General features: G+C 34.1%; 1 protein-coding gene across 2 annotated transcripts; it reads left to right on the plus strand.

Annotated features, from left to right (window-relative positions):
• Positions 1-23,644: 23,644 nt before the first annotated feature.
• Positions 23,645-25,344, plus strand: LOC120183038 (uncharacterized protein DDB_G0271670-like). 2 transcript variants are annotated; one of them, XM_039187832.1, is made up of 3 exons: positions 23,645-24,553; positions 24,831-25,232; positions 25,302-25,344. In XM_039187832.1, exons 1-2 carry the CDS (start codon positions 23,804-23,806, stop codon positions 25,230-25,232), a joined length of 1,152 nt encoding a protein of 383 aa, XP_039043763.1. In that variant the 5' UTR covers positions 23,645-23,803; the 3' UTR covers positions 25,302-25,344. The 2 variants fall into 2 exon arrangements, with proteins under 2 accessions (XP_039043763.1, XP_039043764.1); XM_039187833.1 differs by lacking the exon at positions 25,302-25,344 and having other exon boundaries at positions 24,831-25,256.
• The last annotated feature ends 741 nt before the right edge of the window (positions 25,345-26,085 follow it).

A 26,085-nucleotide genomic window follows, 5' to 3' on the forward strand; every position in this document is an offset into this window, starting at 1 on the left:
TCATTTGAAATTATCTCTCCATATGATTTGAGACCATTTACAATCGTTGAGAATCTATCCGTCATAGCTTTGATATCTTCATTTGGTTTCATCCTGAAATTTTCATAGCTATGCGTTAGAATACTAATTTTAGATTTCTTTACCTCATCGGTACCTTTATGAGTGACTTGAAGTTTGTCCCATATTTCTTTGGCAGTTTTATAAGATGAAACTCTTCCGTATTCATCTGGTCCAAGAGCACAAAATATGATATGGATGGTTTTGGAGTTGATCTGGAACATTTTTGTCTCTCCTTCACTCCATAATCTTGGATGAGTGAGAGGCTTGAAGTATCCTTATTCTACGATATTCCATGCTCCCATGTCACTTGCTTGAATGAAGTACATCATCCTATTTTTCCAATAGGCATAATTAGCCCCATTGAAGAAAGGAGGCTTGTTGACAGGCATCGAATCGAGACCGGAGTCGAAGTTTGAAGTAGAGGCCATTGATGACTTTGATTATCGATGTAACTCTTCCCGAATCGACTCAAGAGGTGATTAAACCTTCAAATGAGTTAGACTCTGATGTCAATTGTTGAGTTAATCGATTGACGGAATCGGCCAAGAGGGGGGTTAATTGGCAATAAAATTTGGTGGAAGCTTTTGCAGAAAATTGAAAGAAATTGCACAGTGATTTAGAGTAGTTCGACTTTCTCAACCAAAGTCTACGTCCACTACCTTAGCTATCCACACTAAGGATTTTCCACAAATTCACTAATTTGTCTTTCTTTTGAGGACAAAAAGTAACCTTACAAACCCTCAAGAATTATACACCAAATTCTTGAGAACACTCTCTCCCAAAGAGAACAATACAAATTTGAAAACTTACAAGGAAATCCTCACAAGGTAGATTGTTTGCACAATTCTAGAACAAAGAAAAGAACACTCAAGCATGAATACAATTGAGCACAATAAGTGTTCTTGAAAGAAAAATGAATATTGAATGAAAAATAAGCTTGAAATGCTCAAACTTGAGGTTTGATGCTTTCTCTTTGATTCTCTCTTGATTCTAGTTGATTGATGTTTCTTGTTATTGATCAATGGCTTCTAAGCTTGCTTAAATACACCTTGAATCACTTCTAAATGTTGGGGATTATTAATGAAGATAATATAGTCGTTTTAGTGTGAAATCAATTAATAAAACAGTTTGGAGCGTGGGGGGAATCGGTACCCCTTAAGGGGAATCGGTTCCCTAAGTGTAAAATTCAAATATTTCGACCGTTACAAAGGGGGGAATCGGTTCCCTCCGAGCATACTGGAATTCTCAGAGGCAAACCATTCAAGGGGGAATCGGTACCCCCTTGGGGGGGAATCGGTTCCCTCTGCGCAATCTGGAATTTTTGGCTTTGAGATGGTTCGAAATATTTTGTAAAATTGTTTTGAAATTATTTTAAGATTAAAACTTAATTTTACACTTGAGTAAGGATTAAAAATGACATTTGAAAAATTTGGAGTAATATTTTGATATTCGAATAATTATATCGAATATACTTAGAAAACATTTTTTTTGGAAAATCTTAAAATTCATTTAACTTAATTTGTTATATCGAAATATCAAAATGTTTTCAACAGTTCTGATTATCATGGTAACTAACCCGTCGTTGGCCAGGGATTTCGGGATAGGTCACTCCCGATTCCTTTGTCCAGAAATCTCGGCCGGTGTGATTCTGGTCGTTTGTGACCCTTTATGGTTTGAGCACCATGCGGTGCTAACAGTTGGGTTCTAGAAACCCTAATCTAATGGGCTCGTCGAGTCAAGTTTAGTGGCCTATTGGGTCAGACGGGTCAGAACCTTGATCTGGGCCCATGCCCATTTGGACCCCTATTGGACTTGAACTTGGAGTTATTGGACACTGGACCAGAAAAATAAAACAAAATAAATTAAATTAAATTAAATTAAATGAATAAAATAAAATAAAATAATAATAATAATAATAATATACTAATAATAATACAATATAAACTATATAATATATATGTTGAGTTAATCGATCGATTGAATTAGCCAAGAGGGGGTGAATTGGCAATTAAAATTTTGGTGGAAGCTTTTGCAGAAAATTGAAAAGATTTGCACAACGATTTAGAGTAGTTCGACTTTATCAATCAAAGTCTACGTCCACTACCTTAGCTATCCACACTAAGGATTTTCCAACAAATTCACCAATTTGTTCTTTCTTTTGAGGTCAAAGAGATAACCTTACAAATCTCTCAAGAATATACCTCAATTCTTGAGAACACTCTTTCTCAAAGAGAAGATTACAAATTTGCAAACTTACAAGGAAATCCTCACAAGGTAGATTGTTTGCACAATTATAGAACAAAGAAAATAACACTAAAAATGAATACAATTGAGTACAAGTAGTGTTCTTGAAAGAAAAATGAATATTGAATGAAAAATAGGCTTGAAATGCTCAAACTTGAGGTTTGATGATTTCTCTTTGATTCTTGTTTCTTGTGTTTTCTTGTTTTTGATTAATGGCTTCTAAGCTTGTTTAAATACTCCTTCAATTGATTCTGAATGTTGGGGATGATTAATAGAGTCAATGGAGCCGTTTTAGTGTGAAATCAATTAATAAAACAGCTTGGAGCGTGGGGGGAATCGATACCCCCTCATAGGGAATTGGTTCCCTAAGTGTAAAATTCAAATTTTTGACCGTTGATCAGAGGGGAGTCGATACCCCCTTGGGGGGGAATCGGTTCCCTCTGAGCATTCTGTTTTTCTTGGAGCCAAACCATTCAGGGGGAATCGGTTCCCTCTGGACAATCTGGAATTTTTGGCTTGAAACGGTTCGAAATACTTTGTAAAATTGTTTTGAAATTATTTTAAGATTAAAACTTAATTTTACACTTGAGTGAGGATTAAAAATGACATTTGAAAGATTTGGAGTAATATTTTGATATTCGAATAATTATATCGAATATACTCGAAAAATCTTTTGGAAAATCTTAAAATTCATTTAACTTAATTTGTTATATCAAAATGTTTTCAACAATCTCTCCCTTTTTGATATAACAAAACATTTTAGTAATTTTAAGATTTTGAAATCAAGTTTTGAAATTACTCCCCCTTACTCTAACACTTCTCCCATTTAAAAGCACTTTAACATTTCTCCCCCTTTTTGTTAAATCAAAAAGACCTTTAAAAGATTTTAAAAAAGGTTTTGAAATCATTTAGCTAATTGATTATAAATATAGCTTAAGCTGCTAAGATCACAATCAAGAGAAATATTAGCCATTAGTTTCATAATCAATATTCATAAACAATGTAACATGGTAAAATTGGTCATATATATAACACAATGTAAATGATGCAATAATGAATAAATTTAACCAAACCAAATATATAGAAATATAAGTTCAAACATCCATAATCCATCAACCAAATTCAAACATCCAATAATTAAAGTAAAAATAATCCAAAGTCATTCAAAATGTTGAAAACAATAAGTTTAAAGTTTTGATCCAATAATGCTAAGCAAGAAACAGGGCCTAATCATCCATCAACGCATCAGGAGGAGATAAATGTGACCAAATATTGGTAACATCACGTGAAAGTGAATCGACCCTTTCATCCAAACTGTCGAAACGACGATTCATCTTTTCGGTGGTAGCAGTCAAATTTGAATCGATGGATGCAAGCCTCAAATCAATGTTTTCCATAAATGATCGAAAGTATGAAGCCATTTGCTGTACTTGTTCCTCTGGTTGTGCTTGTTCCTCGTGCTGTTCTTGCTCATCGTCGGAGTCGTCGGCTTCCGGAGGTTGTTCATGAGTACTAACCCAAAGACCAGTTTCTTCATTGATCTTCCATCCCGATTTGGTTAAAGAAAATAGGTCGATTTGATTTTTGAGGGGAAAGGAAGCATCAGGACCAACTCTAAGCCCAGCCTTCTTAAACAGATTACTAAGAATACAACCGTAAACTAAAGAAGAACATAATTTCTTATTGGGAACAAGATTTATGGTTTTGACAAGTTCAGAAAAGATAATCTGTGGAAGGTTGATTTTAAGATTATTTTGGACACAATGTAGCCAAAATAAATCCATGTCTCGGATAGTAGAGTAACAGCCTCTGGATGGTCGAAACCACCAAGAGATCATGAGATGAAGAAAATGGTCGTGAAGATCCAACACACTCATATTATCCCTTCGTTTATACTGACATCCTATCGTCAGTTTTCCATTGTCTAACCCATCATTTTCTAATCCTAATGCTTTGGCTATGTATTTCGGGTTAAGATGAAAGAATCGTACTAGAAGATAGGATCGAATTTCTGTGGTAAAGGTTTTCTCTCGGTTTTGAATGCAAATGGAATTAGAGTAGAAGATACGAACGAGTTGATGGTAGACTATTGGTTCAAGCTCAAAAAGTTTGTCAAATTTCCACTCTTGAAGAGTAGGAAGATGTCGAAAATTGATGTCTAACATGGCTTAAAGAGATGTAATGCATTCTTCCTGGATTTTGTAGGACTCAAAGTATTGACAAAACCTAAAATAGAGATTTTGTCTACGACCGGGTTCATTGAAGCAAGGATTACGAATGGTCATGTTTGGATCATCGGGATTAGGAATAGGAATTTGTTGGATAGGTGGAGGATTTGGAGGTGAGTTTGGAGGTTGGCTAGAACGACTAGAAGAAAGTCTAGAACGTTTGTGAGACATGATTTAAGGTAATCGAAATGGAAAGAATAACCTGCAATTTTAAAACACAAGTATGTAGTATAATCAATCCCAAAACTCAATTGAGTCCTCAATATCTCAAGGTTCTCTAAACCAATCCTAATGGGCAAAGTTTTTGAAAACTAATAAAGTTTTGAAAATCAATATACATATAGTTTTCATACTAACAACATAATTAAATCAAAACACAACAGTTTGAAATTAATTAAAAAATTTTGTTTTTTTAATTTCGAAAATTCAAGAATTAATTGAAAAATTATGATATTTTGAAGAAATAAGTTGTAAAATCTAGTTTCTAAACATTAAACAATCAATGCCCGATCACTATTTCAATCTAAAACTAATTAAAACTAGTTATATGTTCAAAAATTGATAAAATAGAAGTTTTAGAAAAATACCTTTAAGAATTTCGGATTTGAGTGAGATTAAATGAAGTTTGCACAATTTTTATGATTCCAATAGGTTTAGGAGTTGATATTTGAAGTAATTTCGATTAAAAATAGTGTTTTTGATGAAATATAGAGATAGGGAGATAGTATAGAGGAGAACAGCGGCAAAGAGAAAGAAGAGAGGTTTTGAGAGAGAGGGTTTTCTGGGCGTGATATAACCAGAAACCTCAAGGGGGTATCGATTCCCGCTGCACTAAAATTGCTAAAATTTGATTTTAAACACTCAAAATGCTAAATTAATTTACTCTAGTGGTATTAGCAACTCATATTATGAAAAATTAACAATGTTCAATCAATCAAATCTATCATTTAAAAATTATTTGAACATATAATCAATTTTTCACAAAGAATCATGAACTCCCCCTAACTAATAGCAAAGAATGCAATCAAAATTAATTATAAGCATTTTCCATTTTTCATAAAAGTGCTAAAATTATTTTAAACACTAAGTGAAGATAGGTCAGTTAAACCTAATTCTCTCCTAAGTGTCCAAAATCTTTCCTTGTCTAAAGGCTTTGTAAAGATATCCGCTAATTGATGCAAAGTATCAACAAATTCTAGAACTATATCTTCCTTAGCGACATGGTCTCTAATGAAGTGATGTCTTATTTCAATGTGCTTAGTTCTAGAGTGTTGGATGGGATTTTTAGTGAGACAAATAACACTAGTATTGTCACAGTTGATAGGAGTGGTACCTACTTCAATTCCATAATCAAAAAATTGTTGTTTCATCCATAAAACTTGTGCACAATAACTACCAGCTGAAATGTATTCTGCTTCGGTGGTAGATAATGCAACACAATTTTATTTCTTTGAAAACCAAGAAATCAGCATATTTCCAAGGAATTGGCAAGTACCAGAGGTGCTTTTCCTATCTAATTGCATCCTCCATAACCCGCATCAGAGAAGGCATGCAAGCTAAAGCTAGAGTCTCTAGGATACCAAAGTCCTAAACTAGGAGTGTCCTTAAGGTATCTAAAGATTCTCTTAACAGTTAGTAAATGTGATTCCTTAGGGCATGATTGAAATCTAGCACATAAGCAAACACTAAACATAATGTCTGGTCTACTTGCAGTTAGTTAGAGCAAACAGCCAATCATTGACCTATATAATTTAACATCCATACATTTATCTATTTCATCCAAGTCAAGCTTTGTAGAAGAGCTCATTGGAGTGTCATGAGGTTTCCTATTTTCCAGTCCAAACTTCTTGAGCATATCTTTGACGTATTTAGCTTGATTGATGAAGATGACATCTTTTCTTTGCTTGATTTGGAGTCCCAAGAAAAATGATAGCTCCCCCATCATGTTCATCTCGAATTCACTTTGTATTAACTTAGAAAATTCTTGGCAAAGAACATCATTAGTAGAACCAAATATTATATTATCAACATAAATTTGAACTACTAATAAATCTGTACCTTTATGCATTAAAAACAATGTAGTGTCAACCTTCCCTTGTGAAAATCCTTTTTCAATTAAAAAGTGTGACAATCTTTCATACCAATCTCTAGGAGCTTGTTTTAAACCATAAAGTGCTTTTGTCAATTTAAGAACATGATTTGGAAATTTTAAATCTTCAAAACCAGGAGGTTGTTCAACATACACTTATTCTTTTATAAAACCATTTAAAAATGAACTTTTAACATCCATTTGATATAATTTAAATTCATGAAAACATGCAAATGCTAATAACATTCTAATTTCTTCCATCCTAGCTACGGAAGCGTATGTTTCATCATATTCTATGTCTTCTTCTTGAGTATAGCCTTGAGCAACAAGTCTAGCCTTGTTTCTTACTATATTACCACTTTCATCAAGCTTATCCCTAAATACCCATCTAGTACCTACAGTAGATTTATTACTAGGCCTTTCAACTAATGTCCATACTATACTTCTCTCAAATTGATTTAACTCTTCTTGCATAGCCATAATCCAATGTTCATCATTTAATGCTTCTTTAATATTCTTAGGCTCTATGCATGAGATAAATGCAACATAATTACAAATATTTCTAAGAGAAGATCGAGTTGTTATCCCTTTGGATGGATCACCTATAATCTCACCATCCTTGAATAGTTGTACTCTCTTGGATAAGATACTTCCCTTTCTTCAATGGTTGGATTCTCGAGAGGATCATGAGTTTCCTCATCTTTTGTTTCTTCCTTTGATGATGGTTCTCCAACGTCATGTCTAACGTCATTTGTATTTATAATGCCTACATCATCATTCACACAAGAATCCTTACTCGGAAGGAGATTATCATCGAAAACAACATGTATAGACTATTCTACAACTAAAGTTCTTTTATTAAATACTCGATAAGCTTTAGAATTTAAGGAATAACCCAGAAAAATTCCTCCATCACTTTTAGCATCAAATTTGCCAAGATTGTCTTTACCGTTGTTTAAAACAAAACATTTACATCCAAAAGGATGAAAATAGCTAATGTTAGGCTTTTTATTTTTAAAAAGTTCATATGAAGTTTTCTTCAAAATAGGCCTAATCATTACTCAATTAATAACATAACAAGCAATATTTGTGGCTTCCGCCAATAAATATTTTGGCAAATTATTTTCACAAAATATGGTTCTAGCCATTTCTTCTAAAGTTCAATTTTTCCTCTCAACAACTCCATTTTGTTGAGGGGTTCTAGGTGCTGAAAAATTATGGCTAATACCATTAGAATTACAAAATTTAGTAAATCCAAGATTTTCAAATTCAGTTCCATGATCACTCCTAACACTAGTTATAGAGTAACCTTTTTTGTTTTGGATTAATTTTGAAAACGTGATGAATTTTTCTAATGCTTCATCTTTAGTACTTAAGAATAGAACCCAAATAAATCTAGAATAGTCATCTACCAATACAAATGCATATTGTTTTCCACCCAAGCTAGTGGTTCTAGATGGCCCAAAAAGATCTAAATGACTCAATTGTAATACTCTACTAGTGGATACGTCATTAATGGATTTAAAATAAATTCACTTTTGTTTTCCTTTAGCACAAGCATCACAAATTTTATCATTATCAAATTTTAGTTTAGGCATCCCTCGAACCAAATCTCCTTAAACTAACCGTTGTAAAAAACTCATACTAGTATGTCCTAGTCTCCTATGTAATAACCAACTATCATGCTCATCCTTAGCAACTAGGCATAAATTAGTCATATCTATAGAGTCTAAATGCACCATGTATATGTTTCCTATTCTATGACCAACAAGCATAATCTGATTAGATGCAATGTCAATAACTTTCCAACCATTAGTTTCAAATATGACATTGAATCCTTTATTACAAAATTGACTAATGCTCAAAAGATTATGCTTTAATCCATTCACATATAAAACATTTCTAATTTGTATGGAAGAGGTATTACCTGTTGTACCTATATTTCTCCTCTATTTTTGGCGTTAAGTTCTATGAACCGGCTTTTGTCTCCAGTCATGTGTCTTGAGCATCCACTATCAAGGTATCATGAGTTTGAATTTGTTTCCTGTGCCTTGTAGCAATGCTCCTTTTCCTACAAACATAGATTAATTTCTAATTTTTGGTACCCACATTCTTTTGGGTCCATATTCATTAGTTTCCAAAATCCTAGTCCCTTAGGCATCCATTTGTGTAGGATATCCTTATCTTTAGTAGTAACGAGTCCTTTAGAAACCCATATACTTCTAACGATTTTTCCATTAGAGGTTCTTCGGGGACCTCTATGATTGTAGTTTTTAAAACCTTTTCTAACAAAGTTGGATTTTGAATTTTCTCCATTTTCAAAACGTTTTGTTCCAACTTTATTAAAAGAAGCTTTAAGATCATCAATTTTCTTTTGATGATCATCATTAACCTTTGAAAGTAAATTTTGCAAATCCGAAATTTTTCTTTTCAAACTCTTCTAGTTTGATTTGCAAATCACTAATTTTACTTTTAAAATTATTGTTGGTTTTGGATATGAGTTATTTTCATTTTTCAATTTTGAAACATCATTTTTATATTTTAAAAACAATTTCTCATAATCTGAAGCCAACCCATTATATTCCTCTAATAACTTATCATAAGATAAATCATCTAATTCAAATGAGTTAGAGGTTACCTTAGAATCTTCCCCGAATGCAATCATGCACAAGTTTGCTACTTCTTGTTCCTCTTCATCGGAACCTTCTTCATCGCTCCATGTAGCTACATGAGCCTTGTGCTTATTCTTTGATTGACCCTTTCTCTTCAATTGTGGGCAATCATATTTGACATGCCCCGTCTTTTTGCATTCATAGAAAATGATAGGGTCCTTCTTTTTTGGTTCATTTTTTAGGCCTTCATTTCGTTTGAATTTTTTTCCTCGGTAAGGTCTCATCATTTTTCTGAATCTTTTGGCAAACAATGCCATTTCCTCGTCATCGTCGTCCTCATCTGAATCACTCTCATCTTTTGTTGATTTGAGAGAAACTCCAACGTTCTTCTTTTTCTCCGTTTCCTTCTTTGGATCATTTCTTCTCTCAAGGTCTTCCTCTTCTTTAAGCATCATTTCATGCGTGAGGAGATAGCCAATAAGTTCATTGAGAGTCAAGGATTTTAAGTTCTTGGCCTCGATAACCGCCGTCTTCTTTGATTGCCAAGCTTTTGGAAAAAAGTAGACTAACTTCCTTACAAGCTTGTCATTTAGAATGATTTCTCCATATGATTTGAGACTATTGACAATCGTGGAGAATCTATCCATCATAGCTTTGACATCTTCATCCAGTTTCATCCTGAAATTTTCATAGCTATGAGTTAGAAGACTAATTTTAGATTCTTTTACCTCATTTGTGCCTTCATGAGTGACTTGTAGCTTGTCCCATATCTCCTTGTTGGTTGTGCAAGATGAAACTCTCCCGTATTCATCCGGTCCAAGAGCACAAAAGATTATATGAATAGCTTTGGAGTTGAGCTGGAATTATCTTGTCTCTCCTTCACTCCACAACCTCAGTTGAGAAGAGGGTTTGATGTATCCGTCTTCTACAATATTCCATGCTCCCATGTAACTTGCTTGAATGAAATACATCATCCTGTTCTTCCAATAGGCATAGTTAGCTCCATTGAAGAAAGTAGGCTTGTTGACGGGCATCGAATCGAGACCGGAGTCGACATTTGAAGTAGAGGCCATTGATGACTTGATAATCGATATAACTCTTCCCGAATCGACTCAAGAGGTGATTAAACCTTCAAATGAGTGAGGCTCTGGTACCAATTGTTGAGTTAATCGATCGATGGAATTGGCAAAAAGGGGGGTGAATTGGCAATTAAAATTTTAGTGGAAGCTTTTACAGAAAATTGAAAAGATTTGCACATCGATTTAGAGTGGTTCGACTTTCTCAACCAAAGTCTACGTCCACTAAATTAGTTATCCACACTAAGGATTTTCCAACAAATTCACTAATTTGTTCTTTCTTTTGAGGCCAAAGAGATAACCTTACAACTCCCTCAAGAATATACCTCAATTCTTGAGAACACTTTTTCTCAAAGAGAATATTACAAATTTGCAAACTTACAAGGAAATCCTCACAAGGTAGATTATTTGCACAATTTCTAGAACAAAGAAAAGAACACTAAAAAATGAATACAATTGAGTGCAAGTAGTGTTCTTGAAAGCAAAATGAATATTGAATGAAAAAATAAGCTTGAAATGCTCAACCTTGAGGTTTGATGCTTTCTCTTTGATTCTCTCTTGATTCTTGTTTCTTGTGTTTTCTTGTTTTTGATCAATGGATTCTAAGCTTGTTTAAATACTCTTTCAATTGATTCTAAACGTTGGGGATGATTAGTGGAGTCAATGGAGCCGTTTTAGTATGAAATCAATTAATAAAATAGCTTGGAGCGTGGGGGGAATCGATACCCCCTCATAGGGAATCGGTTCCCTAAGTGTAAAACTCAAATATTTCGACCGTTGATCAGGGGGAATTGGTACCCCCTTGGGGGGAATCAGTTCCCTCCGAGTATTCTGTTTTTCTCGGAGCCAAACCATTCAGGGGGAAATCGGTTCCCTCTAGACAATCTGGAATTTTTGGCTTGAAACGGTTTGAAATACTTTGTAAAATTGTTTTGAAATTATTTTAAGATTAAAACTTAATTTTACACTTGAGTAAGGATTAAAAATGATATTTGAAAGATTTGGAGTAATATTTTTGATATTCGAATAATTATATCTAATATACTCGAAAAATCTTTTGGAAAATCTTAAAATTCATTTAATTTAATTTGTTATATCGAAATATCACAATGTTTTCAACAATATATATTTCAAAAATATTTTTAAACTATATATTATATTTAAAAAAAGTTTTCAAAACTATATATTATATAATTTTTCAAAAAAATTTTAAAACAATATATTATATATTTTCAAAATGTTTTTTTAAAAACTATATATTATATAATTTTCAAAAAGAATTTAAACTATATAATATATATATATATAATAAAAAAATACAGACAAAAATGAATGTCTACAACTGTCCCTCTTTGTCCTTTTTTGTGGAACGAAAAATAGGACAAAGACAAAAGAACACCAATTTTCGTTTGGTGGAGTTAAAAAATTAATTCTGATATTTCAATTAAGAAAAACTCCCTATGGAATTGAGTTGCGGATGACTCCTCTATCGCGAAGTCGAGTCTATCTTGAAATGATATGGAGTTGAAGTCGTAGTTCGGGATTTGAATCAAGATGCGGCTTCTTGTTGCCAAATTATAGTAAACTTCGGTCTTATTCTTGATTTAAAGACCTTGGTTTAAAAATTCGACTGGAAAATAGTTCCTTGACTCCACCATGTGGTTGACAGGCCCTCAAAATCGAACTCAAAAATCTTCGTTGACAGATAGCTTTTCTTAACTTAAGCTATAGCACTGGAAAATGGTTTCTTGTCACTAAAGCACATCTAACCCATGTCCCTTTTCTCGACTTAAAGACCTCGGTTTAAACTTTAACCGGGAAATAGCTGATATGTCATCGAGCTGAATAGAATCGAACTCAAAAATTTTCATTGACAGATAACCCTTCTCGCCTTGAGTTATGTTGTACTAATCTGAGAGATTTCCTCAGATCTTCTTCTTGTCTTGAAAACCTCAGCTTCAACTAGAAAGTAGTTTCTCGATGCTACCATGTGGTTGATGTATCATCGAACTGAATGGAATCGAACTCGACAGTTTTTGTCAACATATAGCTTTTCTCAACTTAAGCTATGCTGTAAATTTGACATGCCCCTGAGCTGAATGAAATCGAACTCAAAGGTATTTATTGACAGATTCTCGCCTTGAGTTATGCTATAAATTTGATATGCCTTTGAGCTTAATGTAATCGAACTCGAAGGTCTTGGTTGATAGATAACCCTTCTCGCCTTGAGTTATACTGTAAATTGGATATACCTTGGAGCTAATTGTAATCGAACTCGAAGGTCTTTTGTTGACAGATATTCATTCTTTCCTTGAGCTGTGCTATTAATTTGATATGCCTTTGAGCTGAGTGTAATCGAACTCGAAGGTCTTGGTTGATAGATAATCCTTATCGCCTTGAGTTTTGCTGTAAATTTGATGTGCCTTTGAGCTGAGTGTAATCGAACTCAAATGACTTGGTTGACAGATATCCCTTCTCGCCTTGAGCTATGTTATAAATTTGATGTGCCTTGGAGTTGAGTGTAATCAAACTCTAAGGTCTTGGTTGACAGATAACCCTTCTAGCCTTGAGTTATGTTGTAAATTTGATATTCCTTTAAGCTGAGTGTAATTGAACTCGAAGGTCTTGGTTGACAGATAATTCTTCTCACCTTGAGTTATTCTATAAATTTGATATGCCTTTGAGCTAAGTATAATCGAACTCGAAGGTCTTGGTTGACAGATAGCCCTTATCGCCTTGAGTTATGCTCTAAATTTGATGTGCCTTTGAGCTGAGTGTAATCGAACTCGAAGGTATTGGTTGACAGATAACCCTTATCGCCTTTAGTTATTCTGTACTGGATCCGTTTTGAATGAGCTCTCGAACCCATTTGAAGTTGATTATCGATATTTCAATATGTCAAGTCGGTTGGGGTGTATCTTCTCACTGCTGAGTTAAGCAACCACCATTGATCTTTGCAGGTGCTTTTGAATCTAGTACATTTCGTCTTGAAGTCGAAACTTGACTCTAAAAGATGCAACAATTATGCATGTGAAAAATGATAAATGTGATGCTTTTAAGTATGTCTAAGATGCATGCAATATTAATCAGTTTTGTTTTATCTTCTGGATGGAGTCTTGTGCTTTGTCTGTCGATCTGGTCCTGGGAATCGATTGTGCCCCATTTTCTTCTCAGGTTTCAACTTCAAGGACCTTTCATATTTGAGATTGTCCTGTTTGAAAATGTTTGTATCCTTTCTCTTATTTTAGGAGGGAAAAGGATATGAGTATATAAAAATTCTATAAAATATTGCTCCTTAATTCAGGCTCGCAATCGAATCAAATCATAAACACGAGTTCAAAGAATATGAAAGGAATCAATAGCTCTTTTAATGCTTTCAGAGTTATATCTCTTTGAAAAATATTCAAATGAATGAGTTGGCTTTAGGTTGGTTCCATATTTTCCAAGGATTTTGGCCACCAAAAAATGTCATTTTTTCCGGTCATTGCAACATGCCTTTTTCTTGGCTTGGCACTTTAATCGGATGCAGAAAAAATGACGCAACTAGTATAATGAATTACTAGAACTTCTATATTTGGTCTACTGAAATCTTCCATTTTTTCGAGCTTCGTATGCTCCTCTAATAAAGGTAGTGCAAAAATATTGGTCTAAAAATGAAATTCTTGAGTGCTCGTGTGAAATTGACTATAACATGTGTTCCTTAACTCCCTTAGTTCATCATTATCGAAAACTCCTTGTTTAGATAAATTTGATTTAATTTGTCGTTATCTAGTTAGCTGAATCCATAAAGCCGGGGAGTTTAACCAATTGCTTTAGAGGGACAGCTTAATATTATAATCACTTTTATCAGGTTAACTGAAGGGTTCATCTCATCACAAAGTCTTCGGCCAGATAATAGCAGTGGACTAAACACCGAATTGCCAAGTGTCCGAGCAATGCCATGGTTTGACGCGATCTATTCATAAAGCCAGGGCTTTCGAGATTCCTCTATAACCAATTGCCTTAGTAAAATAGCTCAGCTTTACGGATTTAATTTCTTAAGATTGTCAAGAAGAACCTGTTATAGTCTAGGTGTTTGATGAAGGTCAAAATTTTCATCTTTAGAGTTCAATTTCCAAGCAACTGGCTTAGACTAGATTCACCTGCTCGACTATTCCATCTGTAAAGATCATGATCATCATTGAACATCTTAAACAAAAAGTATAGTAATGGTTTATGCAAAATATGCCCATGTTGTCCGCACCTATGCACACCTAAATACCAAGCCTCTTTTTCATTTCCTTATGAGAGAATAAGGATATATTAGTTATTTGTAAGAGAAAGGTACGGTGTTTGAGCATATCTTCTTGAGTAAGATCAAAGTCCTTGTTTTACCACTTTTTAATCGTGTTACTTTGTCAAAGATCTATAAATTCAATCATTTACAGAGTTTTTAATTCAGTTGATATTCAAAGAATTTCAAGTCTGCAAATTTGATTAATTACTAGTCATCTTTAAAGTAACATAAATTTATATAAATATCCTTACCAAAAATTTAGAAAAGATGGAAAAAAAATTCAAACAAAATGCCTCAAATGATGAAATGATCTTCCTCACTTGGATGCCCCCAAGTTGTTGAAGTCGATCCAGTTTTTGTTATGCATCTTCTGCACAATTCTCTTGAATGCGTAACAGTTCTCAATAGTGTGCCTTGGGACACCGCCATGATATTCACAATGAGAATTCTCATCATACTATTTGGGGTATGGGGGATTCATGACACTATGTGGGTGTCAAAAAGTTGTCAAGTGTCCGAGCAATGCCATGGTTTGACGTAATCTATTCATAAAGCCAGGGCTTTCGAGATTCCTCTATAACCAATTGCCTTAGTAAAATAGCTCAGCTTTACGGATTTAATTTCTTAAGATTGTCAAGAAGAACCTGTTATAGTCTAGGTGTTTGATGAAGGTCAAAATTTTCATCTTTAGAGTTCAATTTCCAAGCAACTGGCTTAGACTAGATTCACCTGCTCGACTATTCCATCTGTAAAGATCATGATCATCATTGAACATCTTAAACAAAAAGTATAGTAATGGTTTATGCAAAAGATGCCCATGTTGTCCGCACCTATACACACCTAAATGCCAAGCCTCTTTTTTATTTCCTTATGAGAGAATAAGGATATATTAGTTATTTGTAAGAGAAAGGTACGGTGTTTGAGCATATCTTCTTGAGTAAGATCAAAGTCCTTGTTTTACCACTTTTTAATCGTGTTACTTTGTCAAAGATCTATAAATCCAATCATTTACAGAGTTTTTAATTCAGTTGATATTCAAAGAATTTCAAGTCTGCAAATTTGATTAATTACTCGTCATCTTTAAAGTAACATAAATTTATATAAATGTCCTTACCAAAAATTTAGAAAAGATGGAAAAAAAATTCAAACAAAATGCCTCAAATGATGAAATGATCTTCCTCACTTGGATGCCCCCAAGTTGTTGAAGTCGATCCAGTTTTTGTTACGCATCTTCTACACAATTCTCTTGAATGCGTAACAGTTCTCAATAGTGTGCCTTGGGACACCGCCATGATATTCACAATGAGAATTCTCATCATACTATTTGGGGTATGGGGGATTCATGACACTACGTGGGTGTCAAAAAGTTATTGATAAAGCTCTTTGTATGTCATCGGAATAGGGTCGAAATGCTCCATTTCCTTCCTAGGTTCTCTAGAATCTTGTTTAGAAGTACCTAACGGTACAACTGCAGTTGATTTTGGGTTAGAGAATGTAACACCTTTATTGACGTGATTGATGTTGTTAATCTCTCCATCTCCCTCCGTTATAGGAGGTTTCTTACTGGCCTCTACATCCTTAATTTTGCATTACTTTATGGCCGGCTCAAACATTTCTTCGGCCATAACTAAGTCTGAAAAGCTTCCTGATTTGATTGCAACCAGGTGTCCAAAATATGGAGCCTTCAGGGTCTGTAAAAAAAGCTTCATGTTTTCATTTTCATCCAAAGGTGAATGAACTTGCACAGCCAAATCCCTCTATCTTTGTGCGTATTACCTGAAACTCTCGTTATGCTTATTTTCATGCTTTGTAGCATAACTCGATCTGGCCTCAAGTCATTGATGTGCTTGTATTATTCCAAAAATGACTTGGTTAAGTCCTTCCAAGTCTTGATATGGGATCGACTTAGCTGGTTATACCACTAGATGGTTGAGCTCGACAGACTATCCTGGAAGCAGTGGATCAAGAGTTAGTTGTTTCCTCTATATCCTATCATCTTTCGACAGAACATGGTGATGTGAGCGGATGGGCAACTGTTCCCGTCAAACTTCTCGAATTTCGGGGACTTAAATTTCGAATGAAGAACCAAGTCTGGGGCTAGACTAAGTTCTGCGGCATCGACTCCATGGTAGTCATGATCTCCTTTAACTACCTTCATTTGGTCCTCCAATTGCTTGATTTTATCCTTCATCTTCTTTTTTTGGTCCTCTTCATCCAAATCCGGTATATGGTAATAACCTGGATTGTTCTCAGGGTTAAATACAATAGTCTGTATCTTTACAGCAGATGAGGTCTTCGTTTTTACAGCGGATGAGTCTCTTGAAGTTCCGGTAAGATTCTGAGTGAGACAACCACTTGTGTGGTATGTGGTATAGTTACCCCTTCCGATGAACCCGCCCCAGGTGCACTCGCTTGATGTCGACCAGATAACTTGGCCATAATTTGATTGATCAATGACTCTTGGCTTTTCATGATTGTATCCAGAGTACTCAGACTGCTCTGGTTTATCTTATCTTCTAGCTCTCTCTGTAACTTCAACATATTTTCCTCGAGTTGAGCAATTTTTGCTTCTATCTTCTTCTTTTTCAAGTGGGTGTTATACGGATGGGGTGTGTCCAATGCTTGAGGTAGTGTATCCAGTATTTGTTCCTTTTGATGATATATTATTCTGTTAGTTAATGCGAAAGCAAAGAAATGAAAATAACAAAATGCAAAATATGTGTAAATGCATGATGTATGAAATGTTCAAGGCATTGATCCAAAAATGTGTCTATTATTATAAATAATCCTTATTGGGGATAAAAGTGTTATGTTTTAATAGACAAAAAACATTTTAAAGGTATAGACCCTGAACAACTTTTGACAGGTTGAGTTAAATACCCTGTCAAAACCGCTCCGGCTTCTCTGGCTAAACCGTACATGTGACGATATGCTTTTTGTACTTATCCCAAGAAGGCTCGAATGACTACATCTCCGGTTTTCATTCTCTGTTGAGTCTATTCTCTAACGGAAACACCATTGAAGCCCTCCATCGTTAAAAGCTATCTGAAGTTCATTTTCTTGTTTCTAGCTTAGCTAGGGTTTCGCCACCTTGTTCTCATAGTCTTCGAAAGGACTCTCTGGGTCAGTAACCTTTTTCTTTTCTTGGCCCTGCAACTTTCGCCATCCCCTTTTGGAAAAGATGAGTTTTGATGTGCTTGGTGTAAACCCGGTCCATTACAAGTCTTTTCTGACCATAACTGGACTTCTGAGCTTTTCATCTCTTGTATTATAACCCCTTTGTTCATTAATGTAGATTATTTACGTTTAACGAACACGTTTTTGGTAGATCAACACCTCTTTTGAATGATGCAAATGATGAAAATAAAATAAAAGAGAACAAAAATGAAAAGAGTTAGTGAGGTAAAGATAATAATCAAAACAATCATGAAAAATAAAAGTCCTACCCCACACGATATCTACCCCACATGCTTATTATTCCTACCCAGACATGATCTATATCCCACATGTTAATTTTGAACCTGTCCTAACCTCATAAATTTCTAGTTCATATGCTTTGAACAGAAAAATAAAGTAGGAAATAATCTTAAAGCAACCTAGGGTTTGAAATGAGGTTTTGGGGTGGGCTCTAATTCCATATAGTCTCCCAATTTAGGTTCTAAAGAAGGTACCCGAGTTCTCCTTGCTGGTGCTCCCTTGGGCTTTCCAGATCCTTAGTCCTAAGCCATTACAAGCTTATGTGGACTAAGTTAAACTCGAGAGGATACATTCCCTTATGCCCACACGGTGAATAAATTCACACGAAGACATAAGGTATATGAATCCCGAATGTGACTTGCTAGGCCTGTGCGGAGAATAAATTCTCACGAAGGCATCGCTTTCACCCCCACTTAAACAAGGTTCGAAGCTCGGGTATAGAGCTTGAGATGAAAATTTTGAAAATCTGAAATCATTGAGAAAAACGTCAGTACAACCATTTATTTGAAAAATAATCAAAGATAAATAATTAGAATCAAATAAATAAATTTATATTTGTAATTTTCGCTCAAAAAGACAACCGAAAATTAATTTCGGCCTGACTCACTTACCTGTCTCCAGTGGAGTCGCCAAGTTGTTGCAGTCGTCTTTCGATTGGGCCCAGAATTGGCTTCGACTTGAATAATTGGGTTAGAGTCGCCACCGATCATTTTAAAATGATATTTAGGTAGATCGAACACCATCTTACCTGATATGCATTTTACCAGAAATGTCGGGTTTGGGAGTCGGTTATGGTTAAGGAAGGATTAGCACCCTTGAACCATCCTTTCGGTACCAATTAATTTGTCGGTTGTCTTTAATTGTGAAAATTAAAAATTTAAATTGAAATTTAAAAACCCGATTCAAATTACTTACCTTTAATTTGTTGGAATTCTTAAAAAGAAAGTCAAAAATGTTAGATAAAAAACTAAATAAATATTAAATAAATCCAAGAACAAAAACAAAATAAAAAATAAAAATAAATGAAATACTAAAATAATAAATCAAAGGGAAAAATAAAATAGAAAAATAAATAAAATAAAAAAGTCAAAAGGAAAAAAGAATTGAAAAAAAATTAAAAAAAGAGGAAAAAATAAAAAAAAATGAGAAAACAAAAATAAAAAGAATAAGTCAAAAGAAGAATAAATAAAAATAGATACAAAATATAAAATAATATAATAATATAATAATAGTAATAAAATAAATAAAATAGGTGAATAGAGATAAATAAAATTTAGTGAGAAAAATAATAATAATAATAATAATATTGAAATAAAATAAAAAAAATAATAAATAATAAAGAGTTAAATATTGAAGAATAAAAAAATGGAAGACATGTTACGAAAATAAATAATAATAAAAAACCAATAAAAATATAAATAAATAAAAAGGGATCAAAATGTGAAAAATAATAAATTCACAATCCGAAATAAAGTATTCGAAATAAATTCAATGGCTAAAATAAAAAAATGCGACTTACAAGGATTAAGAGTGGGATTTGCCCGCTCACAAATTACACACAAACCCCCTCCCCAAAACGATATCGTATGGGGAAGTGTATTTAAACCCCTAAAACCGGCCTTCTAAGGCCATTCCCCCTCATTTCAAAATTTTTTTCTCTCTCTACACAGAGAGAAAATATTTTCTCTCGCTTCTCTCTAAAGCCCCTCACCGGAGGGAATGGCAGACCACCGTCGACCTCCGCTCCAGCCGCCACCGCTGGCGGCCAGAAAAAATGAAACTTCTCCAAAATAACCCCTTTACAACCTAAATAAAAACCCGAAGCCCAAATTCCCAAAAAACCCCTGAATCTAGGTTTAAAGTTCTGATTTTTACCCTTAACCTTTCTTATTTCCGGTGACCCCTCCTCTTCCGACGAGCACCACGACCGAAGCCTCTCTTGTGCGAGTGGTTTTCTTTGTGATTTGTATATTTGATTTTTTTGTGAAGTGTAGTATCGACTTGTATGGGATTTTTTTGTGATTTCGTGGGTTGTTGTGCTTGGTTTTGGGTTTTGATATGGTTGGTTTCATTGTTGGCTTGTGTTTGGTATATGGTTGTTCGATGATGTTTACTGCTAGTTCTTGTCGTGTTCGATGCTAGTGTTGGTGCTATGTTGTCACCGTTTTTGTCCTTGGCTCGATCTGTGGTGGGGTATTTATACCCACCACCGATGCCCCTCTATTTCGATTATCATGGTAACCAACCCGTCGTTGGCCAAGGATTTCGGGATGGGCTAGTCTCGATTCCCTTGGCCTGAAATCTCGGCCGGTGTGATTCTGGTCGTTTGTGAGTCTTCTTGGTTTGACCACCATGCGGCACTAACGTTTGGGTTCTAGAAACCCTAATCTGCTAGGTTCACTGGGTCGGGTTTAGTGGCCTTCTGGGTCATGCGGGTCAGAACCTTGATCTGGGCCCATGCCCATTTGGACCTTTGTTGGACTTGGACTTGGAGTTATTGGACCCTGGACCAGAAAAATAAAATAAATTAAATTAAATTAAATTAAATGAATAAAATAATAATAATATACTAATAATAATACAATATAAACTATATAATATATATATTTCAAAAATATTTTTAAACTATATATTATATTTTTTTAAAAAAAGTTTTCAAAACTATATATTATATAGTTTTCAAAAAAAATTATATAAGTTTCAAAAAAATATTTTTTAAACTATATATTATATAATTTTTCAAAAAATGTTTTTAAAACCATATATTATATATTTTCAAAATGTTTTTTTAAAAAAATATATATATTATATAATTTTCAAAATGACTTCAAACTATATAATATATATAAATAAAATAAAAAATACGGACGAAAATGAGTGTCTACACATTCTAAATATATCAACTTACTTACCCCACAATCCATATCGACGGCAGCCCTAATTATTCTACCATTCAATGGATCGAGTTTCTAAATATATGGTGTAACTCATATTGCCCATTAAAAAAGTTTTATTTGGATTTCTAGCCTTTTCTCTTAGTGGTACAATGTTCACGTTTAAAAGAATAAATAACTGGTGAAGTTGGAAAAACAACTGACTTTTAAATTGGACATTTAATAACACTATGGAGGAATGCATCGCTGTTAACTGTAATACAAGCGTCAACATAAATACTAACAAATTTGCAAATAAAAGAAGAAATACCAACTCATTAACATATTCTGCAAATGCCCCATTTTAAACAGAAAAAAAAAAGTTGTTTTAAAAAAATAATACTAATCATTAATTGTTAGAGTAAGCCCAAAGACTAATCATGTGATGATTATATTGACATACTTTATTTACCGGATTTATTGAATAAAGGCATTACCGTTATTTTTTAGTTATATTTTCGTGTAATAAATAAACTAAAAATAATAATGTCCATATAATAGTATGATTATTATTGAAAGATACTTAGTCAAGTGTTATTATGAGCATTGACAATAATAATACGTTTAAGGCTAATATCTTGTTGATTGATGATAATGAGTTGTCATTGACATAAAGATGTCACAATCAATGCATGAATATGTTGTTAGAGAACAACATATTGGATTGACCTCGCTATGAGCATATGTCTTAGATTATTGTATGACGGTCACAACATTGCTCATGGTGGTGACTACATGTATAATCCTCAGACTTGAAGTCATTACTATCTCAACATATATTATCGTGTGTTTTGATACAATCAAACTTATTACGTAACTAGTTGTATTATAAAGATTGATATTGAACATATCATGATATAAGTATTGGAGTGTGAATGATCAAGATATGATTTATCCCTCTTACATAATAGGAGTTATATCACCTGCCACTTGATAGAGTGAGACGAGAAATGCCTGGTTAAGTTCGAACATGTTAATATAAGATGTCATAAGTTGTTTGTTTATTATAGTCCACAACATATAAAGGAAAAAAGAATATACTATATAAATGAGTTAATCACGAAGAGGTTATGTCGAATCATGACTTCTTGTAACTTAGATGACCATGATATATTGCTAGATGTCACTCATTGTTTGTAATATTAGAATGATTCTAATATTACTACTAACGTTATAAGAACTTACATGGTCACACCCCTAGATTGAGATAAACAAATAATGAATGAGTTACACATGTACAATTTTATTGTAAATGAATAAAATGTATGATTTACATTAATTAATTAATTAATATATATATATATATATATATATATATATATATATATATATATATATATATATACTTAACATGCTAAATAAAATATTAAAAAGGATATAATTAGAGTAATTATATTTATTTTAATAAAACTCAAAATTAAACTCTAACGTTTAGGGCAACAACATTATAAAAAGAAAAGAATGGTCTAACAGCCATTTTTACTCTTTTTACGTTTTCCTCAAAATAATTTTGGGAAAAGAAAAAATTTGCTCAACTGGGTGAATTGAGTAGAGGCCGAGATATTTTTTGTGGAGGCTTAAGATTCGATTTGTTTGTGATATGATTGCTGATTTGCTGTTATTCTAGGAACTCCAGGTGAATTTCGCATCATTTCCTCCTGAAATCGTTTTTCGTACTTGGATTATTGATGAGACCATCTAATAATTTTTTCACTGCATCATGGGGTATACCGACGATCTCAATACTAATATATTCAAAGAAAAGCAAGATGGGGCCATTAAAGGAAGCCCAAATAATATGTTAACAGGGTCAGGTCTCAGCCCGATGTGTTCGGGTCGGGGCAGCATTGGATGCTGCATAGATAAGGGGGTCCACAAATCGAAGGAACTAAGATATCGCACGTGTAACTCCGTATCATCATAAATTTAGATGGCGACATGTCTGATTTAAAGAATCTGCAAACAACCCTGAAATTTTTCACTCATGTAATAACCAGGGACATATGTTTGTCTTAAAGAACTTTATACTCCAAATTTCAATTTTTTTTAAATGATAATAATAATATCAACCAATCGAATTATGGACAATTTGGTCCATGATAGGTGCTAATGAGAGAGGGGGGGGGGGGGCGGGGGCAAAGATCCTCCAAGAGATCTGCTCAAGTGTTATCGTAGTCGAAGAGTATCTATTTCAAAGGACCCACAGTGTCTGGTATCATTAGCTCAGCAACCGGGAATTAGATGGATCAACAAGATACGGTTCACGAGCTCATGGACCCCCCTTGCATTGCATGTGGTTTCCCCTGCACATTAGTTATTTAAGTTATAAAACAAAACCATCTCATTTAATTATCACTCAAACAATGTCGTCGAAAACGACTCTTTGATTATCAAGTTTTATATAGATTTATATTTTCGTATTCATTCACTTAAATTAACATTAACGTACCATGCTAGAAACATCCTCCTTTGCCGTTTCTCTCTTTTTAGTTAAAATCGAAAATTTGAATTCATTTTATTTTTATAATATTATTAGAGTAAAGAGATCAAATACTAAATTTTAAGACAGTGGAGGGACTAAAACCATTATTTGACCTTATTTTAATATTAATTTTTATTTTAGTACTAAGAAACCATGACGTCTTCTTCACCTTATATAAATAAGCTTATTCCATGGAGCTCCCTTGCCTCTCACCCCTAGAAGCTACCCCTCTTTCTTCCTCTTCACTTGCCACTTCCATAAAGTTTTCATTCTCTTTCTTTTCTTTTTGATTTCACGTAAAAGCTTGTTTTCTATTTTTTGCTGCAATGGCGGCATCTTCGACCATTTCATGTTCTGATTTGGACCCTAACTCCACGCAGAGAAAGCAAAATTCGCCATTAGAACGAAGTCCCCGATTGCTAAAAGATTTCCTCCACGATGATTCCAACTCCTGTTCCTCAAATGGGTTCAAATCATTTCCCAGAAAATCTTCCCAGAATTATGGTGTTTCCCGAGAAAATCTAAACCATGGACAAAGTTTTCAAAGAAGCCGATCAAAAGCTGCCTCCACAACAATGTCAGCATTCCAGGCAATGATCAACGCCATTAAAAGCATCCATTTCTCTTCATCGGTTAAACCTCCTTCGATCTTACTGCCAAGAAGCCTTTCACGTAGATTGTCGAGAAGGAACTCACAATCACAGCTCAACGACGTCGAGGACAAAGTTACCGTGACAGTCAAAGGCATCATACGCTGGAAATCATTCCGTGATTTAGTAAAGGAAAACCCTCGGCCTTCGGATTTTGCTTCTTCTTCTTCTTCTTCCCCTCATCATTGCACCTCCGCCACCACCAGCACCACCTCCACAACGACGGAATCCAACACTCCTTGTAGCAGCAGCAATGGCTCAAGTTGGTGCGACAGCGATTTGACCTCGGAATATTCACCGTCCGATGAATACGGTGAAAACGAAGTTGACATGGTGGGTAAAAAATTCTTACCGTGTGTCGGCAAGGATCCCATGAAGACGAAAACAACAACAAAGACAGAAGCCAACACAGATATGCGACCTAAAGTAAGTAAAATCTTAATAAAATCTTCATGTGTCTGCTGATGAGGGTCCTTGGATGCCTTACATTTACGTTACCAGCCAGTGTTTATGTTGTCGTTTAGTTAAATCCAATTGACTTTTTTGTTTCATCCGCTGTTTTGTTTAATCCTTCCCATTTGTCCGTTTCCGAAGACAAATAATACAAAAGATAAGCCATTAGAGTTGATATTAACACTTTAAGTTGCAACATGGAAGCTTCTTGGTGATTGAATAATCTCCATTTTTTTTGTCGAACTTTCAGTATGCAAGTGAAGAGACAGAACAGCAGCACAGTCCAGTGTCGGTGCTTGATTTCGAATATAGTGAAGAAAAGGCATGGCAGCTGGTGAATCGTGTCAAAGAAACAATTCCATCAACGAGCAATGAAAGCAATATTTGTGTTGATAAACTGCTTCTGGATCTGTTTAGAGAAGAAAATGAAAATGAAGAGCTGGAATATTGTAAAACGGTGAAGTTGGTAAAAGCATGGATCGATGGAGAACAGAAGGAGACGACAAAAAGGGAGGGTTGTGCTATGGAAATGGAAAGGGAGGGAAGGTGGAGGAATTGCAAGTTTCAGGGAGAAGAAGAAGAGTTGGCAATTGGAGTTGAGAGATGGGTGATGAATATTTTGGTGGATGAACTTTTAGTTGATCTCATATGACAGAAGAAGAAGGACGGAAACGTGTCAATCGACATGAAAGCCTGTGGAATGCCCGGAGATACCAGTTGGCAAGAACCAGGGATCGATCCTCTATTCTTGTTTGTATCGAGAGTATTAAACTACGATGATAACATAATGCGACAATTATGTCGCAATGCTTTTCAAGATCATAACCACAACAATGTTTTCTTTCTTTGTTGTCCTTTCACTTCTAGGATTATGTATTCACTAATTCGGATAGTTACACAGTTAATTTTAGTATATGAGTTTTTCAACTGAAATTTTATATATTCATAAAAAATTGAACTCAATACTTTACTTAAATAATATCAAATTGGTTATGTCATAACCATTTTTTATAAAAACAATTAAATATTATTTTAAAAAACAATTATGACTTTAAATTGAAAAAAATGAGTGATTTTGAATTGATTTGAATTAAATTAAAAATGGAGTCGCCATCGACCTTTGGGTTAGGTAGGTCGAATACCTAAAAACGTCTTTTAAAACAATTTTAAGAAAAAATCATTTTTTAGACAAAATTCGGTATGCGTTACCAAAGATTCATTTAAATGGATTCGGAAGTCGGTTACGCGTGGGGAAGAATTAGCACCCCACAGCGCCCAAAATTGGTACTGTGTCGCTTACACATTGTCATAATGGTGGAAATTACAAATCGAATATAAAGTTAATTTATGATCCATTTATCGAACATTAATTAATTTGCTTCGAATTATTTAATTAAAGAAAATTCTTTAACTCGAAAGGAAATCTTGAAATTAGCAATCCTCCATCGGGAAAACTAACTCGAACTATTTCTCATTCGTAAAAGAATATTCTACCATTGATTATG

Source organism: Hibiscus syriacus, unplaced genomic scaffold (assembly GCF_006381635.1).
Source record: "Hibiscus syriacus cultivar Baekdansim isolate YM2019G1 unplaced genomic scaffold, ASM638163v2 tig00112738_pilon, whole genome shotgun sequence".
NCBI lineage: Eukaryota > Viridiplantae > Streptophyta > Magnoliopsida > Malvales > Malvaceae > Hibiscus > Hibiscus syriacus.

Bases quoted from the DNA above. Each gene is read 5' to 3' on its own strand.
- LOC120183038 (XM_039187832.1), top strand. From the start codon at position 23,804: ATGGCGGCATCTTCGACCATTTCATGTTCTGATTTGGACCCTAACTCC. The intron at 24,554-24,830 runs GTAAGTAAAATC...TCGAACTTTCAG, and splicing joins ACACAGATATGCGACCTAAA to TATGCAAGTGAAGAGACAGA.